The sequence below is a fragment of the Orbicella faveolata genome, unplaced genomic scaffold (assembly GCF_042242905.1).
Source record: "Orbicella faveolata isolate gen_17 unplaced genomic scaffold, um_ofav_v1 contig_3, whole genome shotgun sequence".
NCBI classification, from domain to species: domain Eukaryota; kingdom Metazoa; phylum Cnidaria; class Anthozoa; order Scleractinia; family Merulinidae; genus Orbicella; species Orbicella faveolata.
This window is the reverse complement of record NW_028301558.1, coordinates 8,068,464-8,091,583: the sequence shown is the minus strand read 5'-3', so window position 1 is coordinate 8,091,583 and position 23,120 is coordinate 8,068,464. Positions and strand designations below refer to the sequence as shown.

General features: G+C 38.8%; 1 protein-coding gene across 3 annotated transcripts; it reads right to left on the bottom strand.

The window, feature by feature from the left end:
• Nucleotides 1–1,249: 1,249 nt before the first annotated feature.
• LOC110061955 (cleavage and polyadenylation specificity factor subunit 2-like) lies at nucleotides 1,250–22,914 on the bottom strand. Of its 3 annotated transcripts, none has more exons than XM_089297711.1 (20): nucleotides 22,621–22,914; nucleotides 21,159–21,318; nucleotides 20,374–20,479; nucleotides 19,205–19,334; nucleotides 18,444–18,559; nucleotides 14,790–14,878; nucleotides 14,438–14,536; nucleotides 12,889–12,956; nucleotides 10,710–10,932; nucleotides 9,350–9,459; nucleotides 8,682–8,772; nucleotides 8,037–8,137; nucleotides 7,836–7,893; nucleotides 6,893–6,941; nucleotides 5,876–5,933; nucleotides 5,242–5,329; nucleotides 4,594–4,734; nucleotides 3,179–3,418; nucleotides 2,816–2,950; nucleotides 1,250–2,444 (listed from the first exon to the last, which is right to left on the bottom strand). In XM_089297711.1, the coding sequence occupies exons 1-20, from the start codon at nucleotides 22,767–22,769 to the stop codon at nucleotides 2,352–2,354; spliced, it is 2,304 nt and encodes a 767-aa protein (XP_089153837.1). In that variant the 5' UTR covers nucleotides 22,770–22,914; the 3' UTR covers nucleotides 1,250–2,351. The 3 variants fall into 3 exon arrangements, with proteins under 3 accessions (XP_089153837.1, XP_089153838.1, XP_089153839.1); XM_089297712.1 differs by having other exon boundaries at nucleotides 7,839–7,893; XM_089297713.1 differs by having other exon boundaries at nucleotides 9,356–9,459.
• Between the last annotated feature and the right edge of the window lie 206 nt (nucleotides 22,915–23,120).

The window sequence follows — 23,120 nt, the reverse complement described above, 5'->3', positions numbered from 1 at the left end:
TTCTCATGCACGAAACAAACGCAATCGAAACGCCATGAGTATCCTTTGGCAACAAAAATGAAGGCTTGAAAAAGTCGACGAGGAAGATGTTTCTAAAGCGATGCCTACATATACTTAAGTTTGGCATAATAGATTCGCTTTTAAAATCGCTTTTAGGTGGGACGCTTCCAGCAAAGGCTTTTGTTTTCGAGTTGATTGACCCGAGTTGTTCTCCAGACTGGTGTACAAATACCGGTCGGTACTACATGCATTTGTTTGGGAAACCGAACAAAGTACTGCCTGGGTGACCCGACTGAGTTTTCTGTATGAAATTTGGATCGCGCAAATTTTAGGTTTTTACGGTTTTCTTACGATGTTGCCATGGTACCATGGTACCATAAGCTAAATTTCAACCAAGTACCATATCTGTTGACAAAGTTAACACTGATCTGACAAACGAACTCTAATATATAGATTTAGGCCAGCCTAAAAGCGTAGCTCCTGGGCCGGTTGTTCAGAGCCCGATTAAGCTAACCCAGGAAAAGGTAGAATTTTGATTTGAGTTTTGTAACTTTGCGGTGAGGTTTTCTGTATATTGTTTGGCCTTCTGTGTTGAGTTTAAATAATCACCATATACACAAAACAAAGCAGCAAAAAATATTTGTATAGAAGAAAAAGTTATAATTCGGCTAACTACTAATCCTGGGTTAGCGTTAACCGGCTTACGAACAATCCTGCCCTGTTTTCAACAATTTAACCTGACATGAGTCCGCGATCCAATCGATAACCAGCACTTGGTCAGCGGTCAACTTCAAAAAAACACGTGACCTCGATGAGCTATAAACTTGAGTCCGCGATATGGTCACGTAATACTGGTCAGCGGATACTTTGTTTTGACAGGTGTCAATTGATCATAACATGGATGTCCAATATCAAAGAAGCACACGGTAAACCTAGGCTGCATGTCTCTGTCAACCTATTATTTGGCGTATGACCGCCATGTTGCGCGATTCCGTCGTCGTCGTCGCCGTCGCCGTCGTGCGTACGCGCCCACAAGCAATGCCGCTAGCCATGATAACCATGAGAAAATCAACTCATGGGTTTCCTTTTCGTTCCTATATGAGTATGGGGCTCCGCTATCAAAACGCTAGGAAAGTGAAAGATCAACCTGTTCAATCAGATACGTACTTGAAGCACTAAACGTACTGTGGCAAAATTGAAGATGTAAAGGAGTAATTTCTAATTCCTTTCGAACCAACATTCCGTCACGCTCCTCTTAAGAATTTTATTTTTTTAACAAGTTCTGCCTTCCACCCTCATTAGTTTTCCTCCTCCTAAGCCAAGACAATTCCTGCATGCAAAAACAATCTTTTCGAGGGAACTAAGTGGGTCTATTCGTAACTGCGCAGTTTTCCATTCATTTCTCAACGTTTCCACGACTTTTCTTTTGAGTTGTTAGAAAACTTTAAAATTGGTTCACAAGAAACTCTCCTCTAATTAATCAGAGCAAAGCAATTACCTACTACGCCAATCACGCGCCGTAATTTCTTTGGGTGTGATTTATCTCGTAATATTACGAAAATGGCTCCATTAGTACACGAAATGAATTTCTTTTTTAATTAACAAGAAATTAGGGCTCTTCAACTGAACTGTCTCTTACTGTTCTTGTCGCAATAGGTAATTGCAGATCTAAGGTTTTAAGTCAAAACAAAGTCAACGATAAAATGTTTCCTTTTTACAACGACGGAAGCAGCACTGTCTACTGAGAAAAAATTCCGTCATCAAAGCAGTCGATTTGAGGAAGCTTCGGTTCTTGTGGAGCTTCACCAGGTGCTGTGCTGTCTTTGTGCTCTGGCATCGAACACACGTGATTTTGCACATTGTGAGTGTTTTTTGATGAGGAAAATCCCCTTCGAAGCAAAGTTATCAACAATGTTCAAGCCATTCACATCACCACCATCAGCTCTTCTTCACTCTGGTCTTCCTCCGCCTGCTCCTGCTCCTCTTGTTTGTGTTCCTCCTTGTTCTCCTGCTCTTTCTTTCACACCACCACGACTCGAAGAGATTCAAACGTACATGAAAACTCTTGTAGGGAAGGGTTTTGTTTCATTGAACTCAGTTCACGCCTTTCCTGAGGCTTCCGTGCTTGTTATCTCAACTATACAAAGTAACATAAACTTCACCAACGAAACTTAATCCTGGAAGCTTTTTCGCAGATTACAGACAAGATTTTCTCAGGCACTGCAAACTTTCTTGTTAAACAAAACCGCTGACTTCTCAAACGACAGCCATTGAGCAGTTTTTTTTTGTGTCTAGCAAAGTTCTTAGCATGGCGTTGTTTGCAGTGTTCTTTGGCACAACTACTGCTTTCTTTACACCACAGCGTACTGTTCATATAAAAGTTCCCGGATCTTGTAATAGTCATCGCACACGGCTCCTTCCAGTCCCACGCGACCAGTCTCGTTCTGAAGAAAAGAAATATTAACTTAGAGGAGTGGGAAAAGTTGAGAACAGGCTACTCTCCTCAGTTCGTTTGGTTCAAAACTACCAAGAGTTCAACAAAGAACATAAACGATAGTACGAAAAATAGGAAAAAAGCTGTAGAAACATGGATTACGTTCATTGTAGACAGCTAATTCAGGTCTTATAACGAAATTACTCCAAAGTCCACCCACTTTCAGTCAACAGACAAATTTCATACAGAGAGCTGTTAACTCTGTAATACTGGCCGGGATAACCACGCTCAGCCACTGAAAACCTCAAGGAGATAACTGCCGGTTTAACTTCTCTTCGTGACGGCATCACTGAATTAGAATTTCTAGATAACTTTACTTACCCTTCTAACTGCAACAACATTGTTACAGATCAGAACGCCACCAGCAAATTCCGCCTGGATACCGGCCTTGTTCAACACCTGCTTAAAATCTGAGAGGCGAGGCTCGTTGATATACACCGAGGTGTGCCCAGTGATCTGGGGAGAGAGGACATGAGCGTTAGGGGCTCTTTCGTATACTGAATCTAGGGACACAAATTTGCGGCAAGTGGAAGCAACATTACTATACAATTTAAGGCTACAAGGTTACACTATTTAACCTTGCTAAGCTAGACGCCTAACGGAATCGTTTCAAAACGCAAGAAATTCTAAAGATCTCTGTTAACAGGGCACTTGTGCAAGAAATGAAAGTCAATAAATCCTCACCTCAGACAACGAAAGTTGCTCTAACACAGGTACCGTGTCCATTGGCTCCTCCTTGCCACTTTGATCAGTTTCCATTTTCTCCTGACCTTCGTCCTCGTCACGCAATTCTCCATCCTCTAGAACCAGCCCCACGTGCGAGTCGGAAGCGTTCATGTGTAGCTGTCCATCCACCCACGCGAGTTCCGCGTCACGCGCGCGAGAAAACTGCAACGAACTAACTAGCGCGTCACGCAACTTGACCTACCGGGTGAAAAGTGAAAATTTATAATACGATCGTCTTCGCTCAAATAGGATGTAGATTACTTTTGGACAAATAATCAAAGATTAACTCTATGTAGGATGTGGCAAAATGTGAAAATCGTTCGAAGTCTGTAAAATAAAGAAGGGATATCGCTATTGCATAACCATCAAGTCACACATTAGGGTTCCATCCACAGACTTGAAGTGAAAACAACATTGTACAACATAATATTTAAAGCTTTAGCTTTGATCTTCAAGGTCCATTAATTAGAACCATTTTGCATAGCATGAATAAACAACACCACATATACTTTCGTCCTCTAAACAAGTAACTTTTATTTAAGTGGTCACACAAAAGTATTTCAGCGTATTAAATAGTACCACATGAAAGTTCTCCTACACTATCGTAGAGGTCTTACTGTGGACAAAGCCCTTTGCAAGGACATCACTTGCCCTGAAGGTTGGATCTTACTTCCAGGCATGTTGAGCTAGATAGGAACACCATTATCGCAGCTTTCATTAGCAGTGAAACCCCGCCTTTAGCGATTCCCTTATTTTAAGATCCCTTCAGGTTTGTGGCCTTAAGAAGATTGTATTAGCAGATAACCACTACATTTTAAGGTCATTCCTCAGTATTGCATTGCGCATCCCGACTGCGCATAATTTCACGCGTGATTAGCGCGCGCATTAAAAAATGGCGGCTTTTTCTTTACAGCTTTACCTCGCCATAGAGGTAAATCGTCATTTTCTCGCAAACGAGTATGGTGACCTATCATTTTTTCTGTTGTTTTGCATTGAGTAACAAATTTCTCCGTGTAAAATAAATATGGACCAATTCTCAGTGTAGAACAAACAGCGATCGTCGGAAACGTGAATTTAGCAAGCAATCGTGACCACAATCATGGTGCTATTATAAGGATTTATATGGGTATAAACAAGGTGCTGTTGCTCCTAAACGAACATGGGGACCCCTCATTTTTATTTCAAAATTTAAGTTCCTATAATATAAATAATCAATAGGGAAAGTTTCACAAAAATCTCAGCGCAGGTTCTATTTCAGTGGAATAACCTTAAATAGCTAATATTTACGCTTCTTTTTCAAAAATAAATTCTCGAGCTCGTAAAACAACTAGCACAGACAACGACACTAAGTGTCTTCTTTCTTTGTGCCTCACCTGGTAAATGTATCTTTCTCCAGTGGAGTCGACAGTGTCTCCACATCTTGGAGTAAAAACCTGGTTTACTTGAATGCTGCTGGTCTGCCGACAGTACTCAGCCAAGTGTTCTGTGGCTTCCGCTTCACCGTGCACAAGAATCTGGACAGGGAATCAAAGTTAAGATTCAATATGGCGTATGAATACACAGTCTCACAACGATAAACACGGTAGCCTGATAAGCTAGAACTGACTACTATTTTCTACTTTCCAGAATTCTCAATTTAACCGTAACTGTGTACAAAGCAGTTTTCATAAGACTTGCAAAACCTCAGTGTGATTGACAGAGAGCAGGTAAATCTATCATTAGTTTTTAATTCAGTTGTATTCAGGGCAAAACATTGACCGTGCATACGTAATTGTCTCGGTCATATAACAAATGGGTAATCGTATGAGGGCTCGAGCAATTAAGGATTTACACTACTCGTGAAATTTGAAAATTCTTTCAAATTGCACTTGCCTAAAGGCTTGCGTGATTTTGAGAGGAATTTTCAAATATCATTCGTAGTCAACTGCACTCGAAGTCGTACAGTTACTTATACTTATCAATTGTGAGGGTATGTCGTGGTGAAAGGTCCGTAAACGTATTGAAGAAGGACACGAACTTACAAGATTCCTTGGATTCACAAGTGAGAGAATTCTCTTTATGGACTCGCCATCCGATCTGCCCTCAAAGTCGATATACAACATGGAACATCTGAAAACAACATAAACAAGTTTCTGAGGTTCAGTAACAGCACAAATACACACACACACACACAAAAAAAAAATTACAAAAAAAAAAGAAAAACGTTCGTTAGCATAAAAAAAAAAAATGCTCTCATTGCCTCCTATTAACTGCCAATTACTCTCTCATAACTGTTAAAATATCGGACAAAAATGGAATGACCGTTTTACGTAAAATTGCTTTCCCGTCCACGTTCTTTAAACAGCCTGGAAAACAGGCGTCTGTTCGACAAGTCTTCAGTATATCCGAAGAAGTTCCTAGTCTTGTTGACCGATCGGTGAAAAAAATGAGCAGTTGCTATGTAAGTAACAAGGACGAATCTTTTGACGTCATTCTGAAGTCAGAACTTTGAGATTGACGTGTTAGTTAATGATTGGATAATATGCCTCGGAAAATCTTCGACTATGAACACGAAAATTTGCCGAAATGGCAATTTTTCCTTGATTTTTTAACTTCTGGCCACCTTGTCAGCTTCTGGCAAAACGAGGGATGAAAAAAAAAACTATTCTGTCTCACCTAAGATTGAGTTGTCTCTTCTCTGCCACACACTTTGTTGGCACCTTCGCCAGTTCTCCTTAAAAGAAAAAAAAAAAAACACATCAACAACTTGTTAGATAGTATGTCAATTGAAGAGGTCTATACATTTATTGCCAAGCAGGCCGCAAAATTATAAGAACAATTCGACTTTCTAGCGCAAAGGAAAACATATCAAACACTCAAGTCAATGTTTGACCACATTTCCAAACATCTCGCAGTTCGTCAAAAATATTCCGCTACGCGTCGCATTTTCAACTCTCTTCTCTGTGTTTGGAAAAGAGGTCAAACACGGTCTTTCGTGTTGATACATTACATGAAGACGCCTACAAAGACAATTTGCTGACCATTCACTGACTCAATTCTCGATTCACTATTCTCTGACTTTTTACCGAGATCAAGTACTCAGAAACGACTGAACAAAGTGTCATAAGTAGAGCAAGACATGCACAGGCTTTTAGCCAAGATTTGAAAAGTGGCCGTCCAAAATGTGCTACAGGGCCTGCTCAAATGAACAATTTGTCAAGCAATATATGAAAAATAAAACGATTTTTCTTTAAAAAGTGGCCGTCCACAGGACGCCGGGACGCCCATCTGGCTAAAAAAGCCTGGTCATGCAATACCTGTTGTTGAACCAAATAGGCCATTTCCAAGTTGCATTTTGCCTCTGTGTCAAAACGAGTCGAAGCCATTCATATGGGAATGTGTTTCCTCTACAGGTTCATTTTCATGCATATCAAACTCATTTTCATGAAAGGTTTTTCACGAGGTCTCGTTTTGAAACCGAGGCACAAGTTAACTTGGAAATGGCCTATTTACTTTTGCGGATTGATGTGCTTTACTTTAAGCCAGTAAAGTTCATAAAGCGAGGAAAGTCAATTGGTTTAACAAAAGGTGATGCATGATTTGAAGCACTTTTAACATTCACCTATGAAGTACACTGTATATCCTGAACAAAGAACTGAAAGACCTTACAATGGCCTTTGACCTGTAACTCACCTTGTCCAGCGAGAGCCTCAGTATCCACGGTTTCTTTTTTATTTTGCTCCTGTTGAAAGATAAGTAGAAAGTAGCAGAAACCTGTATTAATCTTGAAAAGAGGGAACTTTATGAGCAACGGAATACGGGGCTAGTAAAGGGCGAGGGGAGAGTGAGGCGGCCTTTTGAAGCGGGGTGGGGTTAGGAGAGACTTTGGTTTAGCACTTTGGAAGGCATAACTTAGGGGAGCCGAGGCAATGAAAATCAACATGGAATAACCAAAAAAAAAAAAAAAAAACGGAAAAAACAAAATAAAACAAAACAAAAACCAAAACAAAAAGCTTCGCCACTCTTATTTCTGTTTGAGATCTCTTGTTAAAAAAATTCTTAACATACACTGCAGGCAGTCCAGTTTGTTTTAGCACTTCTTTAGGGCCGTGAAATACTTCATATCAAGGATCTTCACAGGAAATGGTAAGCTCGATTTCCACTGCTCTCTCGCGTCTGGTCCCAAAGGGTCCTAAGGGTCTTCCCCAAGAAGAGCATAGGCTCATTTTTTTTAACAGCAGGTGGTAACCAAGCCTATACCAATTGTCGATCTTTTCCTAAAATGTGACCTCTCATGCGAAAACGTTCCTTACGGAATCCATTCGAACGACTGAACGCACAGCTAGTGAACGGATAAGAAACGGGTCCACAAACCGTTAAAAACGGGTACATTGAACGGTTGAAGAAGGAAAATTTTTGAACGGATGACGTCGAACGGCTGAATGGTTGACGAAAAGTTTTGAAAGGCAGAAGTCGAACGACTGAATGGCTGTAGTTTGTTTTTGAACGGCTGACTGTGAACAGATGAATAACAGCTAAAAACGTGTGCTAAAAGCGTCTATAATTAGACGTACATATAAGTAGAAGATTTATTATAAGTGTAACTCTGAGCTAACATAAAATGGACATTTCTCACCACTTTGGCCTTCTCTTCTTCAGCTGCCGCTAACTCTCTGACCATAAAATCTTCGGGTCTGTTTGAATCATAAAGTAAATTGGAAATTATGTCAGATAATCAGCAATGAGAGATCGTACAGACCCGGTAAAAATAATGAAAATCTGAAAGTAACGAAATAAAACATAAACTTGCTTGATATGCAACAACTTGTTGACATACTTGATAAACTCTCCGTAATCATCCCATTTAACTTTTTCTTCATGGCACGGAAACATGGGGTAAGATCTGGCCTGTTTGAAAAAACTGCTTTTACGACCACCCTGGAAAGAGAGAATAAAGAAAGTGTACATGTGAGGTTAGCAAAAGACTGAGGTGCCCACACTCATGCTATTTTTAATTGTGCTACTCTTTGAAAGTGTTGAACTGTTTAGCACTGCTTTACTTATTGGGGACACTGAAACAAGCAAACAAATATTGCAAAAGTGAACAGAAACTTGGGAGGCTGACCAGTTGGCTATTTACAAAGTGTGGAGTTGAATCTGGGACCACCAAACACAAATCCATCTAGTGGCAAGGACGATGATTTGAACTTGGGACCTCCGGATCACACATGCAGCACCCTTAAACACAAGGCCAAGCTGCCTTCTAAAATAAAAGCGAAGTAAAGAGAACAAAAGAAAAGAGAAGCGAAAGAGAGGGAGACCACGTCACACCTGCAGGTGCACGAGAATGGCAGAGTTGGAGGAGAGAAGGCTTGCAGGGTCAGGTGGCGAGCACTAGTTGAAGACCTATGTTCCATCAAGAAAGAAGAGGATTAAGAGAGTAAGTGACTCGTGGATGCCACCATGAAGTTTCGACACGTACCTTTTCATCAGCCATCATAAGATCATGTCTTACACCTCCTTCTAAATCTTCGTCACTGTCACTGTCACTCTCCTCTGCTACCAGCCGATGACTGAAATAGAGAAAAACAAATCAACAAACAAAATCAATATTACAAATTTGCAAATTGTAAGGGAGCTTCCCATGCTCGGATGCTCCCACAGAGAATAGTGCATTAACAGGCTTGTGCTGACAGAGTCCTAGAGGATCATGATCAAGAAATATGATATGACCAATTACTTATTCATTAAGGGTGGGGCCAGCAGACGAGAAAATACTTGGTTCTTAGTGCTCTCACAATGTTCTCCGGCGTTGTGTTCTATTCATATGCCATGACCTCAAGCCATATACTTTATGCTCTAGTAGCCCCCAATTATTACATCAGTTATATCATCTGCAAGTTAACCCCAAAATATACTGGCTTTGCAGTGTGCATGTATCTCCTGAGTGTAACAATACCATTCGATGATGGGGCCATGAGCTGCATACTTTTGTAAATAAAATTAGATGTGAAGACATTATAACTTGGTAAATTTGAGTGCTATGCAGCAATTAAGAAGAATTTTGTGACATTACAAATTAGTAGTTAAGTTCAAGATAGCAGGAAAAATAGTAAGACAAGCATGATACAGATAAGACTGTGAATGCACCTGTACCTTCTGTCGGTTGCATCAGTCACTGGTCGGCTTTTCTCCTTCTCTTTTTCTTTTTCTAGGTATCTCTCAAGCTCCTCTCCTTCCAGTCTAACTCTTGTTTTCACCTGAAATTAATGTTGCTATTGTTACATGTACATTTGCATGCATATCCTAAAAAAAGTACCATTAATTGTGTTTATAAGCCCTGGAATGAGAGACATGTAAAAGAGTTCCAAAATGAGCCGATACCAAGAGAATTGAACCTAATTTTATACTTGTTGAATAATCAAGATAATTTTCATGCTTCTTATTTGATTGTTTGTTAGTTTAATATAACAGTCAATTAGGATGATATCCACCCTCAGTCTTTATATCGACCATGTTGCAGGGAGGCATGGGGGCCTCTTGGTTAGTGCACTGGCAGGTGGGTAGCGGGAAATTTGATGATGGGGGTAACCATGTAACAGACAGCATCCCCTCAGGAGGCAAGGGAGTAGCCAAATTAGTCCTTCTTGTTTTATGCTAAGGAAACCGAAGAAAAATGTGTAGACGTCTACATGATGGACCACTATGCGCAAATACAGACTTTATCGTAACCTACACTACATGTACACTGTTACCATACTGTAAATATCTTGGGCCCATAAAGCAGTTTTCACATAAAAAATTGTGCCACATTGTTATCCGACCAGAAGTAAAGTCAAAACCAAATCACGACTAGCTTGCACATGCTTCCTATGCTTCAAGGCAACAGCATGTATTTGCTTGGAGTTTTGATTGGTTCACAGGATTGTCTGCATCCTTTGTTATTAGCCACCCAGAGTACTACCCTTAGTTTTGGTTTTAGAAAATACATTTCTTCAACAAGACAGTGTGAGGGGCACACTTATGGAATATGCTGGGCCTTTACCAGCATGGCCCTGTACATACCATAAGATCCCACATTAAAGCCATGGGCTTACAGTATATAACTTCATAAGGGGTTTAGGGTGGGCTTATATCCAGGGTAGCATATAAGCGGAATTAAATTCTTTTTTCAGAATGACAAGATAAAACGTATCCGACAAATTAATTAAAGCCAACATACCATTACATTTAGAGCTATTAGCCTATAACTTGCGATTAAAATTTGATGATTTTGATTTTGATCAACTCTGATGTTTGTAATGAAATACAAAAAGGAATGCACTTACACATTAGATGGGCTTATATCCTGGGGGGCTTATATCCAGAATAATATCTTTGTTAGCAAATAGAAGCTGGGCTTAAGCCTTATATAACCGGGGACTCTAATGTGGGATATTATGATATAATGCTTTATCAAGTACAACTGTACATGTATTTTAGAAAATACAATGTCCTCCTACACATGTACCTCTATGTCTATCATCTTTTGCTGTAAGTTGTCAATCAAAGTGCGAGCCAGTGCCCCAGGTGAAGGACGGCAGGTGAACACAACTGTGTTTTTAGGATCCTCTGCCCATTTGATAAACAGCTCCCGTGAAAAGCCACAAGTCAAATCTGCAACTGATGCCAGGACAATTTTAGGTTCAGGGACCCTAGCAAGGTCTGCCAAGCTGTGACACAAAGAACAGTGCCTTCAAAAAGAACAAATGATCAGTCAACAAAAGAACAAGTGATCAGCTGTGTGCAACTTACAACTTGCGACTACTCAAACTGGGCCACCTAGAAGAAAACTACCCAATCAAAATGTAAGCTACATGTACATGCAAGAACAATGGACTGGTAGCTTTCTTATGATGGCAAGTAAAAAGGGTCTGTTTAACATGAATACATAAGTACTACTGACTTCTCTGCATTACACACACTGGCAGATATTCAGTCCATGACTGTGAACTATCATAATTATAAATCATTTGAAAAATTATCTTGCAAACTCATTAACCGCGTGGCCATGGGCCGAGCGCGGTTCTAGGTTTACCCGTGGTTTATTATTATTTTTTTTTTTGTCGGTGACCAGACGCAGACCTCCGCTCGGCCAAATTCCGAGTCACGCAACGTGTGATGTTTTTTCCGCCAGAAGCTGTTAAAACATTAATACACGGATAATTTTACGGATATTGTTTCCTTTGTTGTGGGTAAAATATATTTTCTTTTGGTTTTATCGAAGCGTTGGATTCAAAGGGAATAATAAATATGCTAAAAAAAGGTATTACGTCAGCCATGGAATGCGTTGACGTTGCAGCTTTCACTTTCGCTACGTGACTAATAAGATCGTGTTTACTTTGGAAGTTTATTTTGCCAGAAGCGACGGTCATCAATTTATTTGCAAGTTTGCGAGTATTTCTTGTGGTTTTAGGCAAATGAAGTAAATTCTTTGGCTCTTTCATTGCAACGAGTTCATAGATCGGAAGGAAAATGAAATATTTGCAGGCCAAGCAAAGAACATGTCAGGACATGCAATGATTACGTCATTGGTAGGGAAATAACCACCGTACTAAAGATAGCCGTCGATAACGCAATTCTTGAATAATGTGACTCGTGTGACTTCTTTGCTAGCCCTTTACTCAAGGAAAAAATTAAATTTAAACTTGACTTTTAAGAAAGAAAGCTGTTGTTAATAGTGTTCGTATCTTCATGCCCATACATATCCCAAAGAAAGTTCCAGATTAACACTATTACGTCATCGGAGATTTCGCAACGGCTACGACAGATGGTGCAATAGTACAGTCTGTGTTGATCAAGTGATGTGATGTCTACAGTAATCAATGAATCATCAAGGATTACTTTCGAATGTGCACTGCGTTGCGACTGTAGTGCTAAGAAAACAGTTAAATTTTAAAAGCGCGGTTTTAAGATCTAACAGATCTTCTTGTTTTGTGACAACTAAACTGAAACTGTTGAAAGCGTACAAACTGTGGGATCAAAACAGGTCAATCGACATATGGCAAAGACTCCTGAGAGGTTCGCAGCACTTTGCATCTTGTTGGGTCTTCAGAACTGTTGTTCGTATTCTTCAATGTTATTGGTTGATTTGAGAAAAAGATCTTATCCTTTGTTCATGAGTGACGTTCTGATTAGTTAACTCTTTTCGAAGTGGCCTGGTTCAAGCAGTCGCACTGTAACACCACTTCATAAAAGAGTGATAATAACAGAATATCAAACAAGGCATTGATCAGTTAACAGAAACATCTGGACAGTAATCAGTTAAAACACAACATGCTTTAAACAACTATGAATTTTGATATCTTCTTTATGATATGACTGTAAAAATAACTTCATTGTGTTTGGCTAAGACCAGGCCAATTTACTGTAAATTTTTAACTTGCATGGTGGTGCAAATCAGTGTACATGAATTGGCATAAATTATGTACCTGTAATGTAATTTAAGACTATGTTCCATAATCAGTTTTGAGATAGTTTTGACGAAGAGAAATGAACTAAATCACTTAAGAGAATCACAAGATTCATAGGTAAAAAAATGTATAAATTCACTTATTTTTAATCCATGTTGTTCTTGGTGTCCCTGTTGTGGTTACCCCAATGACTAATTACTTTTGCATCCTCAAGTTTTGACTTTAAGTTGTACAAACCTAAACTGATAAGGATTCATCCTACCAACTTCAAATGACTTCATAACTTTGTCACTCATCCACTCCACCTGAAGAGAACAGAAAAAAATGACAACATTTCATAAGAAACACTTTACTACAGTTGTAAGCACTTTATCTTAAAGGAAGAGTCTCACAGTTCGTGCATGTCGATATTATTTATTCACCTGTGGACACTTTTTGGCACAAGCACAGTTTTTCATTGTTTATGGACCAATCATAAGCAAGTTAAAATCATCAACTGTAAAATAAATCGTATCGGTCAACACTAAATTCAACGGTCGACAGAGTTGGTGAAATCCACTGAAATCTTCTGAGAATTCTGCTTATCCGTCATTCTGCCAAGACTAACTATAGCACGTGATTACTTAACTACATCTGAGTGGCGTTTTCAAAGCGATAACAGTGATAAGAAGGAAACAAGAGTATTTTGATTTAGAGACATGCGCTGAACCGTGAAACCCACCCTATAAAATGCCTACTCATTGGTAAGCCAACCTTTCAATCCCAAGCAAGGTAAAGTCTGTGTCAGGTCAGTGGCCCATACACCTGGGGCATACCCCAGTTTCTGTAGCACGAAGTGACTGAGAGTATTTCTACTCCCCCTTGTGTGGGGGTGCTAGTCCATCATAGTGTAACACCCCCCTCCCCCCCCCTCCCCCGCATTAAATTTGTCAGTATCCACACTGTCAGGGCAGGAAAAAAAAGTTTGAAATTCACTTGTCCAGTGGGCCAGTAAATTTTAGTTTTCACTTGCTCCCACTTAAATGTTACTTGCTGACATGGTGGCCAAAAGTGAACAAGTATTGGTTTCCTAACTAATCCATGCTTTCAACCTAATGGTTAACTAATCCTGCAGTCTTCAGTTTTGAAATGGCTTCTAACTGGAAATTATCATTTATCAAGCTGACATTTTTATTCAGACTTACAAGACTACTGAGGCTAATTTCACTTGCCCACTGGGCCACTGGACTTCCATTTTCACCTGCCTGAGAGCAAAATCTACTTGCCTTGGGCAATCGGACTTGGGTTTTTCCCTGCCCTACAAATGTAACTGTATGCCTCAGTGGAAAGTGGCACTGTGAGAGTAAAGACGTGTGTGCATGAGTTCTGGCAAGGTGTTAGACAACCTAATTTCATAGGGGTTACTCGCAAAGGACTAACATCTCATCTTGGGGTGGAGTAGCAATTCGTCTAGCTCCTTCATGTTATAGAAATCAGGTAAACATATACCAATACAAGTACATGCATATGCAGGGCTTGAAAAAAAACTTGAATTCCAGCTTGCCCTTGGAACAAGTAGCTCTCAAATTTTGCTTGCCCTTGGCAAGTCTTAGGTTGCTCTTTTAATGGTTTAGTTGGCAGATGACTTGCTTGATCTTTTGCTTATTGGGCAAGTGAGAACAAAAAGTTACTTGCCCAGAAGGAAAAGAAGGAAAATCTACTTGTTCGCGGAAAATGGGATGGCACCTTTTTCAAGCCCTGTACATGTACTGCACCTGGTCGAAATTTACTTGCCATCTAAACTTACTTGTGACTTAGCAAATTCCACCACATTGTAGCTGACGTTGTTAAGCATTGCAAGGGAGTATGCTGATAATCCTGAATCAGGGTTGCGCCATAACTGATCCTATATTGTGATCGAGCAAGTAAAACACCAGTCCAAACTTACAGGAATATGGTATAACTTACCTAGCAAGAATGGATTCTCAAGAGTGACAGTCACAGTTCACAGACACGACTGACAACACTCATCATACTTCAGAGGCACAACAAACTAAGAGAAACCATCTTGCGAAAATGCTTTGAACTACTTAACATAATGAATCATCTTGCAGTAGAGTATGCCAGAAAATTTAACTGTAGACATTTTTATGCTTTACCAAGAGTTGAGATAACTCAAGAACTCTTCCAGCAGTATCCACGACAATCAGTACATTGCCATCCCTCCTAGCTGTTTGCAACATCTCATCTAAGCAAATACCAAGTAGCAAGAACACTATCATGTACATGTAACTTTGGGTACACAGCTTCGTCTTGGAAATTGTGTAAATTGTTTACATTGTCTTCTACTGTACATAACGCAAAGGATACAGGAAGATGAACATGATACAAGTTACAGGTGACAGACATCAGCCTTTTTTCAAGTTGTCCTCAAAAAGATATCACCTTTAATTATTGATTGCTTGTCTACTCTTAATTAACAGCTTTGATAGCCTGAGGTGATTGGGCTAGTGAACTGTATTGGGGAAGTGATGTTTTCTTACTTTTTCTTGGGGGGGGGGGGAGGGGGGGAGGGGAGGGTTTAAAATTTCAGAAAATTTAATTTACACCCAGACTTGAAACCTAGACTAGTTAAAACGACTGTCAGCTACAACTCTGGTACCTCGTGCCTGAAGTTATGTCACCTTTCATTTTTCTGAATTTACTTGTATCATAAATATTTCTTGGTAAATTAGCCTGCTTAATTGCTAGAGGCCTAATCATCCTCGACAACCTGAGGATAAATAAAGTTGTGTTTGTGTGTAGGCATGAACTGTACGTCGTACATGTATTTACACTATTACTAGTCACCTACCCTTTGATAGACGTCTCATCAAACAATCTGGAAGAGCCACAATTTACATACATGCACACCAGTTGAACTTAAAACTACTTAAGCAGTGCTTGAAATAAAAAAAAAAAATCCTGGTTGTCCGTCTATCAATGCCAGACAATGAGACCTCTAAATTCGGTTGCCCTGATGAATCCTGGTTGTTCAAAAACAACAACATGTACCCGTCATATCCTAAGTGTTTCACATGTGGCAAAGTGCAAATCATGTTTTTCAAGAACAAGAAAAAGTGAGCCAATTCTCAATGTAAAAACAAACACCATTGGCTTCCTAAAAGAATATTATTTCTTGTTGAACTACAAGTAGAAGTATTAAATAAAATATTTTCGAAGAAATACATGTAAAGGACAGTTGCTCTTTTAGAATACTTAGCAATCAAACAAAATTGTTTCACGTTGTGGTTTTTTTTGCTCAGAAGTATTAATCACTATGATTCAAAGCTTACTGATACATGTATGTCACAATTATAATAATATTAACTACACAATAAAAAGCTCAGTTTCTGCTTAGGGCAGAAAACAGCTACAATGTAATAAACATCTGAAAAATTGATAGCAACATCTACAATCAGCTGGCTTAGTACCATACATCATATCCTTCCATACATGTAAGTAGAATTCCTTGTTGTAAAATAACTATTCCTTGTGTGCATGTTCATAGATGTATTAATGAGTTGGATTTGTCGATAATGACAACCTAACACTGTAGTCATTAGACAAATCCACTTCATTAAGACACCTCATAGCAAAATCCAGTCTCAGCTGGCTTAGTGTAACACCTGATATTCTTGCAGAAGTAGACTGTCCTGTAGTGAAATAAATATTCTTCATTTGTGTGAATACATATGAATAAATGAGTTGGATTTGTCTATAATGACAACCCAACACTGTTGTCATTAGACAAATCCACTTCACTGACACACCGTTAAATCACAACCCAACAATGATACAATTGTGATAAACAGCTTAAAACTTGATAGCAAAGTCCACAAGAAGCTGGTTTAGTGCCATACGTGATATTCTCACAGAAGTAGAAGGTCTTGTTGCAAATTTATGTGCATGGATCTATATATATAAACAGCTAGTATTGTGAAAGCATGTGTGACTTCAAGGGAACTCTATATAAACCAACTAATTAACTTTGTCATCTAGATCCTGATGAGTCGGAAACATTCCCACAAAACAGTTCTGTGGATGGAATAAAATGAACAAGAACTAGTCACATCCACTTTCTTTATAATTGTATACATGTATGTATCAATAAGTTGAATTTCTATCATGACAACCCAAAACTGCAGTCATTTGGGAAATCCACTTCACGGAGACACCTTTAAACCATGACACCAACGTCAATAGAATAATTGCTGGTAATAAATAGCTTAAAACTTGAAAAGAGTAACAGAATTGTGATAAACATTATTTTGAAAATTTGATAGCAAAATCCAGTCTCAGCTGGCTTAGGGTAACACCTGATATTCTACCATAAGTAGACTGTCTTGTCGTAAAATAACTATTATATTCATGTGCGTGAATATATATGAATCAATGAGTTGGATTTGTCGATAATGACAACCCAAAACTGTTGTCATTAGACAAATCTACTTCACTGACACACCTTTTAATCACAACACAACATTAACAGAATAGGGCAATTGTAATAAACAGCTTATAAAACTTGAAAGCAGAAACAGAATTGTGATAAACATTTGAAAATTTGATAGCAAAATCCAGTCTCAGCTGGCTTAGTGTAATGCCTGATATTCTTACGGAAGCAGAAAGCCTTGTTACAAATTTATGTGCATGGATCTAAATCATACCTGTAAATTGTACATTGATGTATCAATATGTTGAATTTCTATCATGACAGCCCAACACTGCAGTCATTACAGAAATCCACTCCACCGAGACACCTTCAATACCATCCATTGCGATGGTCAATGTGTAGTGCTTGAACGAGTAAATAATCACTTGCTTGTGATTGAACATGACCAAAACTATACATCCTCTGTTGTCTTAGCACCCTTCCATAAACCGGGAGGGGGGGGGGGCGGGGCGAGGGGGAACTTATTAGAGGGGAGGCACTTATTTTAAAGGGGTGCTTATTCGAAGGAGCCGCTCATTTGAGGGGGAGGCGCTAATTCCGGGATTTACGGTATCCTTGCAGAAGTACAATCAGATAGTTACATGAAATGAATACAAATAATTACATTACTTACATGTACAATACGATGGTGTCCATACGATATGGAACTTACATTACTTAGTGTACTTATTAAAACTTATTTACTTATTTATTTGTATAATCTAAAACACATACCAGCAACTTTAGGCATGCAAAATACATGAAACAAAGTGAGAAAACAACACATGAAAATAAATCATTGTTGGTTTGAGCTCCCGCAGCATTGACTGCTAATTTAAGTGAATGCGTGAGCTTCTTAGCCATGAGTGAAAATTTGTATATGGTCCTCTCAATGTTTGTTTGTGCATGAAATGATGTCCAAGTAACTTTTCAAGCTCCTGAATGTAGTTTCATTGAGCAATAGCGTACAGATTTGCATTTTAGATGAATTACATGTCTAGTCTTTTTTCATATCTGCAGTGTATTGTATATGTACATGTAAATATTTAAAACATGGATTAATGGTTAAATTATATGTAACTACAGTACATGTATATGGTACCATCATCAACAACCGAGATGTCACCCAAGTCAGGGGTTGTTTCGGATTAATTTGGAGCCCTGGGCTGTCCATCGATTTCTCCTTGGGCAACCAGACTCTTAATTATTTTCAGTAAGAAAATTAAGGTTGCCTGGTGAACTTTTTGGTCAGCTCAGATGGACAACCACTAATTTCAAGCACTGCTCAAGGTGAAGGTTTCTCCTGTATGCACATTGTATGCACATTGCATGCACAACTTACTCATAAGCTGGGTGTCTCTTTCTCGTCTTCTAGCTTGCACATTAAGTGCATTAAAGCTGTCTGTTATAAGTAAAGAGGGTCTGCTAAGAGTTTCTAAAACTGCGCCATTCAGATGCCTGGTAAACAATAACGACAAAAATAAGCGTGATTGTTGTGCAATGCAATCTCAGTACAACAGAATTGAAGATTTCAAACGTCTGGGTACATGTATTGCAACGAAAACCTTGTTGAGCATTGCAACCTCAGTTGTTTATTACAGTGTATAATGGGATTTTGACCTTGAACTCAACTTCCCAAATTGTTATATTCTTTATGATTAAAGGATTACTCCAGAAATTCCAACCTAAAAAAGCTGGTATCTGGGAGATCACCAATTTTACCTTCTCAACAAGGGAACCTCAAAATAAAGATATTATAAGGTAGAACAACACCACAGAAGTATTAAATAAATCAAAACTAGACAAGAAAAGAAATGACAGAGGAGGATTAAGACAGGTTATGAGAACAGACTTGAACATGGGCACAAAAACAAGCACAAACAGCAAAATTGAAACTGCTCACTAATACATGTCGGCCATTTCCTTGTGCCTCTGTTTCATAACAAGTCTTCATGCAAAACCTTTCTTTTTAAAATGAGTTTGATTTGCATGAAAATAAACCTGTAGACCGAACTCATTGTCATATAAATGTTTTCACAAAAAGACTTGTTTTGACACATGGACACACTTGAAAATGGCCTTTAATTTATAAGTTTCTCCTACCTTTCCTTCTTGTGATTGTAATCCACAGCATAAATTATGTCCTCTTCTCCATCTTTGACAATTTTCCACATGGTTCCTCCAATCATGTGACCAGCAGCATAAGGTGTGATTGTTAGACCATGCCCTTTTCCTTTGAATTTATAACAGTGTGATTCAAAACAGAATAGTTAAGAAGACTTACATGTACTAAACACTTCACAAAAAAGGCATGATGATGAGTTAAAGTGTATCGCTTGTCGTGACTGTTCAAGATCAAGAGTGTGAGATTCTCAAGCCCCCTTCCATCAGAATTTACAGCAATTGTCAAAGAGTGTGAAGTTTGGCAGCATTAATGCTTGGATATTGTTGCTGCATAGTTGCATGTTTGCTTTACAACAGGCTATTAAAGTCTCGTGTGGTGGTACTAATAGTTTTTTAAAGCTTGCAAGACAAATGTCTCATCTCGCAATACAAGAGTCTTGTCTCTTGACAAGAGAGTCTTATCTCTCGAGACCAAAATCTCATCTCGCGAGAGGATGGCAACTTATTGTACCTTTCTGTGGTACTGAGCGTGAGACAAATTAAATCTGCATTATCAGCACCTCTCTCCACCAACATGCATCTTGATTTAATAAATTGCTTTTCCCTCTCTGTTCCCAAAAAGTGTAACAATCAAGATATTATCATGCTTTTGTTACCTACAATACAAGTGTAACTAATTTTTTTCATCATAAGTTTCAGAAATCACATGTTCCTTGACTACTACTAAACCTACATGCAAGCAGAATACCAATAGTTTTGTTGTCGACTGTAAATGTTTTTCTTGCATAATAATGGTCCAGATCTTAGGACAGTTTCCACTAGAACATCAAAAAGTAATTGGTTTGCATTACTACATGTACACTACAAGGTTGGCTTAAAATACTCATGCCACTTTTTTTATCCAATCCAATAACAAAAAAAATGAAAACCAAAACCACTTGTGACTAGCTTGCACGTGCTTTCCCATACTACGTGTCAGCTACGTGTGTTTTCTTCGAATTTTGATTGGTTCGTTTGATTGCTTTTGTCCTTTGTGACTGGCTAAAGTGATTACTTTGGTTTTGGTTTAAAGACACTCAGTTGAAAACTGCTCTACGGTGTAGCTGTACCTACATGTATTCATAGATGATCTCTATGTTACTACTTACCTTTCAAGCTGACATTCTGAGAATATTTTAACTGAATGATTTTATCGAAAACAGCGTCAACATCATCCAGACTGAACACATCAAAGTCTTCATAGTTTTGATGAGACTGCAACAACACAAAGAAATCATTTAACACAAAATATGTCCCTACAATATGGGTCCAGTGGAACTGTACACTGCCAATCAGACAGGGGTTTTATTAAGGACCAGGCATGCACCGGGCAAATTGACTGCCTATCAACAGACCTGTGCCTGCCTGTTTCATAATATTTTACACAATAATACTGTTCCTGTCTTTTTCAGAAGACTCTCTAACAGTCTTCTAAAAAGTTGAGCTTATTTTAAGTCAAAGAAACGACAATTTTGCTGGTTGTAGTACGCATTATCTACCTTGTATCTCCAAATTGCAGTACAAATTCGCAAATCAATGTACTGCGAAAACAAATGATCTCCATGAGAGCTCACTTAAAATATGTCAAAATTACGAGCAAATCCACCTGTAATGATGGATTCGAATTATGGTTTAGTTATATGTACAATGATCCCTTGTAGGCAACTGAGTGTCACGTCAATTGCAGATTTTCAAACTTTTCCAGGGGGGGGGGGGGACCCCAAGCTTGGCAAGGCTCCTATGGGCCTTGTCGGATTTTACTGCCCAGATGTCATATCCTGATACCCTTCTGTTTAGAACATTACTGAAATCCCTGCTTACAACACAATGATTTTAATGATCATGGTTTTCTAATTCACAATGTTGACCACAACGAACATGTACATGTACATACCTGATATAGATCGTACATGAACATCTGTCCCATCTTGTACACAGGAATAGTAGCATAGATAGGACAGTGAAGGCCGCACTTGCCTACTAAGTATGGCAGTGCACCCATGTGGTATATATCGGGAAATGTAATCAATACAGCATCTATTTGGTGTATGTGTCTAAGGAGAGAATGTTTCAGTTAATTTGTTTGCAAAATAGAGGTCGTAAAGACAGATTACTTGAACTACAGTATACAAGCATATTATAGTCGAGGTTCTTGCCTCAGTTAAAAATTGGAATTAAAGTCAGCTATTACTTTTACATGCAAGGCTGTGTGTGGGAGTGGGGTGGGGAGGATTTTTACAATACAATGGAACCTCGATTTAACAAACCTCTATTTAACGAAGTCCTTGATATAACAAACAATATTCTATGTCCCGGCCAAAGTTACAGTAAAATGTATGGAACAGAACCTCGATGCAACAATCCTCGATATAATGAATTCTTCGATATAACGAACAAAATCCGGAAGCCCAAACGTAAAATCTACCTCGATAAAAAGAATTACAATGTCAACATGCGACAGAAGATAAACGCCGAGCAGATCAACAGTCAACAAATCCTTGTAATCCTAATGGTAAAGAGACAGCAGCCTTTCAGTCAATGGCTTATTATATGTCATAGACATTGGCACTATAGTATTTTGACATCAATTAACTTCTGCTCTAACTTCTTTGAAATCCAGAAATGTTGTGTAGTGCAACATAACAACACTAAAGCCTGTTTCCTTGTTAGCATAGACACCTTTCTGTATAACCTCTCTGTTACAACATTTTTAAATCGCTACTCTGAAAGTGTTGTTTTTTTGTAAACAAAAGCTGCTCGTCTCCTCAAAAGTGAAAATAATTGATACTGAAAGCCACCATGCTTAACGAATTGCATCTCAAAACACGGCACTTCTGGGTGATGAAAATTGCATTGAATTGCGTGACAGAAGTCACTTGTGTTACAAATCAATCATTAACTATGACCTCCATATAACGAACATTTTGGTCATTTCCCCTCAACTTCGTTATATTGAGGTTTTCGATATAACGAACCCTCGATTTAACGAACAAATTTTGCCGGTCCCCAGCGACTTCGTTAAATCGAGGTTCCACTGTAAAACAAAATGTAGGTACATAATTACAAGATTATTTAAGTAAAATATAATTTTACGGTCATGTTGGTTGGTAAGCTTCCTTTTCGCTTGGAGTAGGACTGTTTTAGGGTGAGGTCTTTCTTAAAAGAACTAAATATTTACCAATGTACAAGTTCTATACATCTGTATACTACATTACTTCATATTAATTTTAGTAGACATACTATACGTCCAAATTCTCTCATAGCTAGTTAAACCACTTAAGTGTTAAGCTTTAAAATCTAGTTTAAATGCACCAAGGGACAGATAAGCTTCATAAGTTTCATAAAATGCGACTGACTTTTTTATTGGCTCCATGATCTCTGCGCTAAATGACTCGTTCCAACCGCAATCCAGCAAGAACCTGAATTCATCGACTTGAAGCAGATAACATAGAGGCCCCTCATCATAAGCGCCAGATAACACAGTCAGCTTGATAATGGACGTCATCTTTCTCGAGTGGCTGCTCCCCAAGCACTCAGTTAAAATAATTCAAGAACAACGGACATTTTGCCGAACATTCCATCCACATCGTGTTGCCGCCATCTTCCTTTTCTCCCACAAGTCAATGCAAGTACAAAAAGTTCACACTGCATTGTGGGGTACCCCTGCCCATGCCGCGGTCACGGGGAGGGGAGGGGCTGGGATTGCGAAGAACCTGAACACCATAACACCTACGGTGGTAATTTGGATGCCACCCTTTTTATCATTCAGTCACCTTTTTACCAATTTTACATATTAGCGCCTTTTTTGATATGTTTTAATTGTGTTACTAATTCAGTAGTCGCGTACGTAAATGTG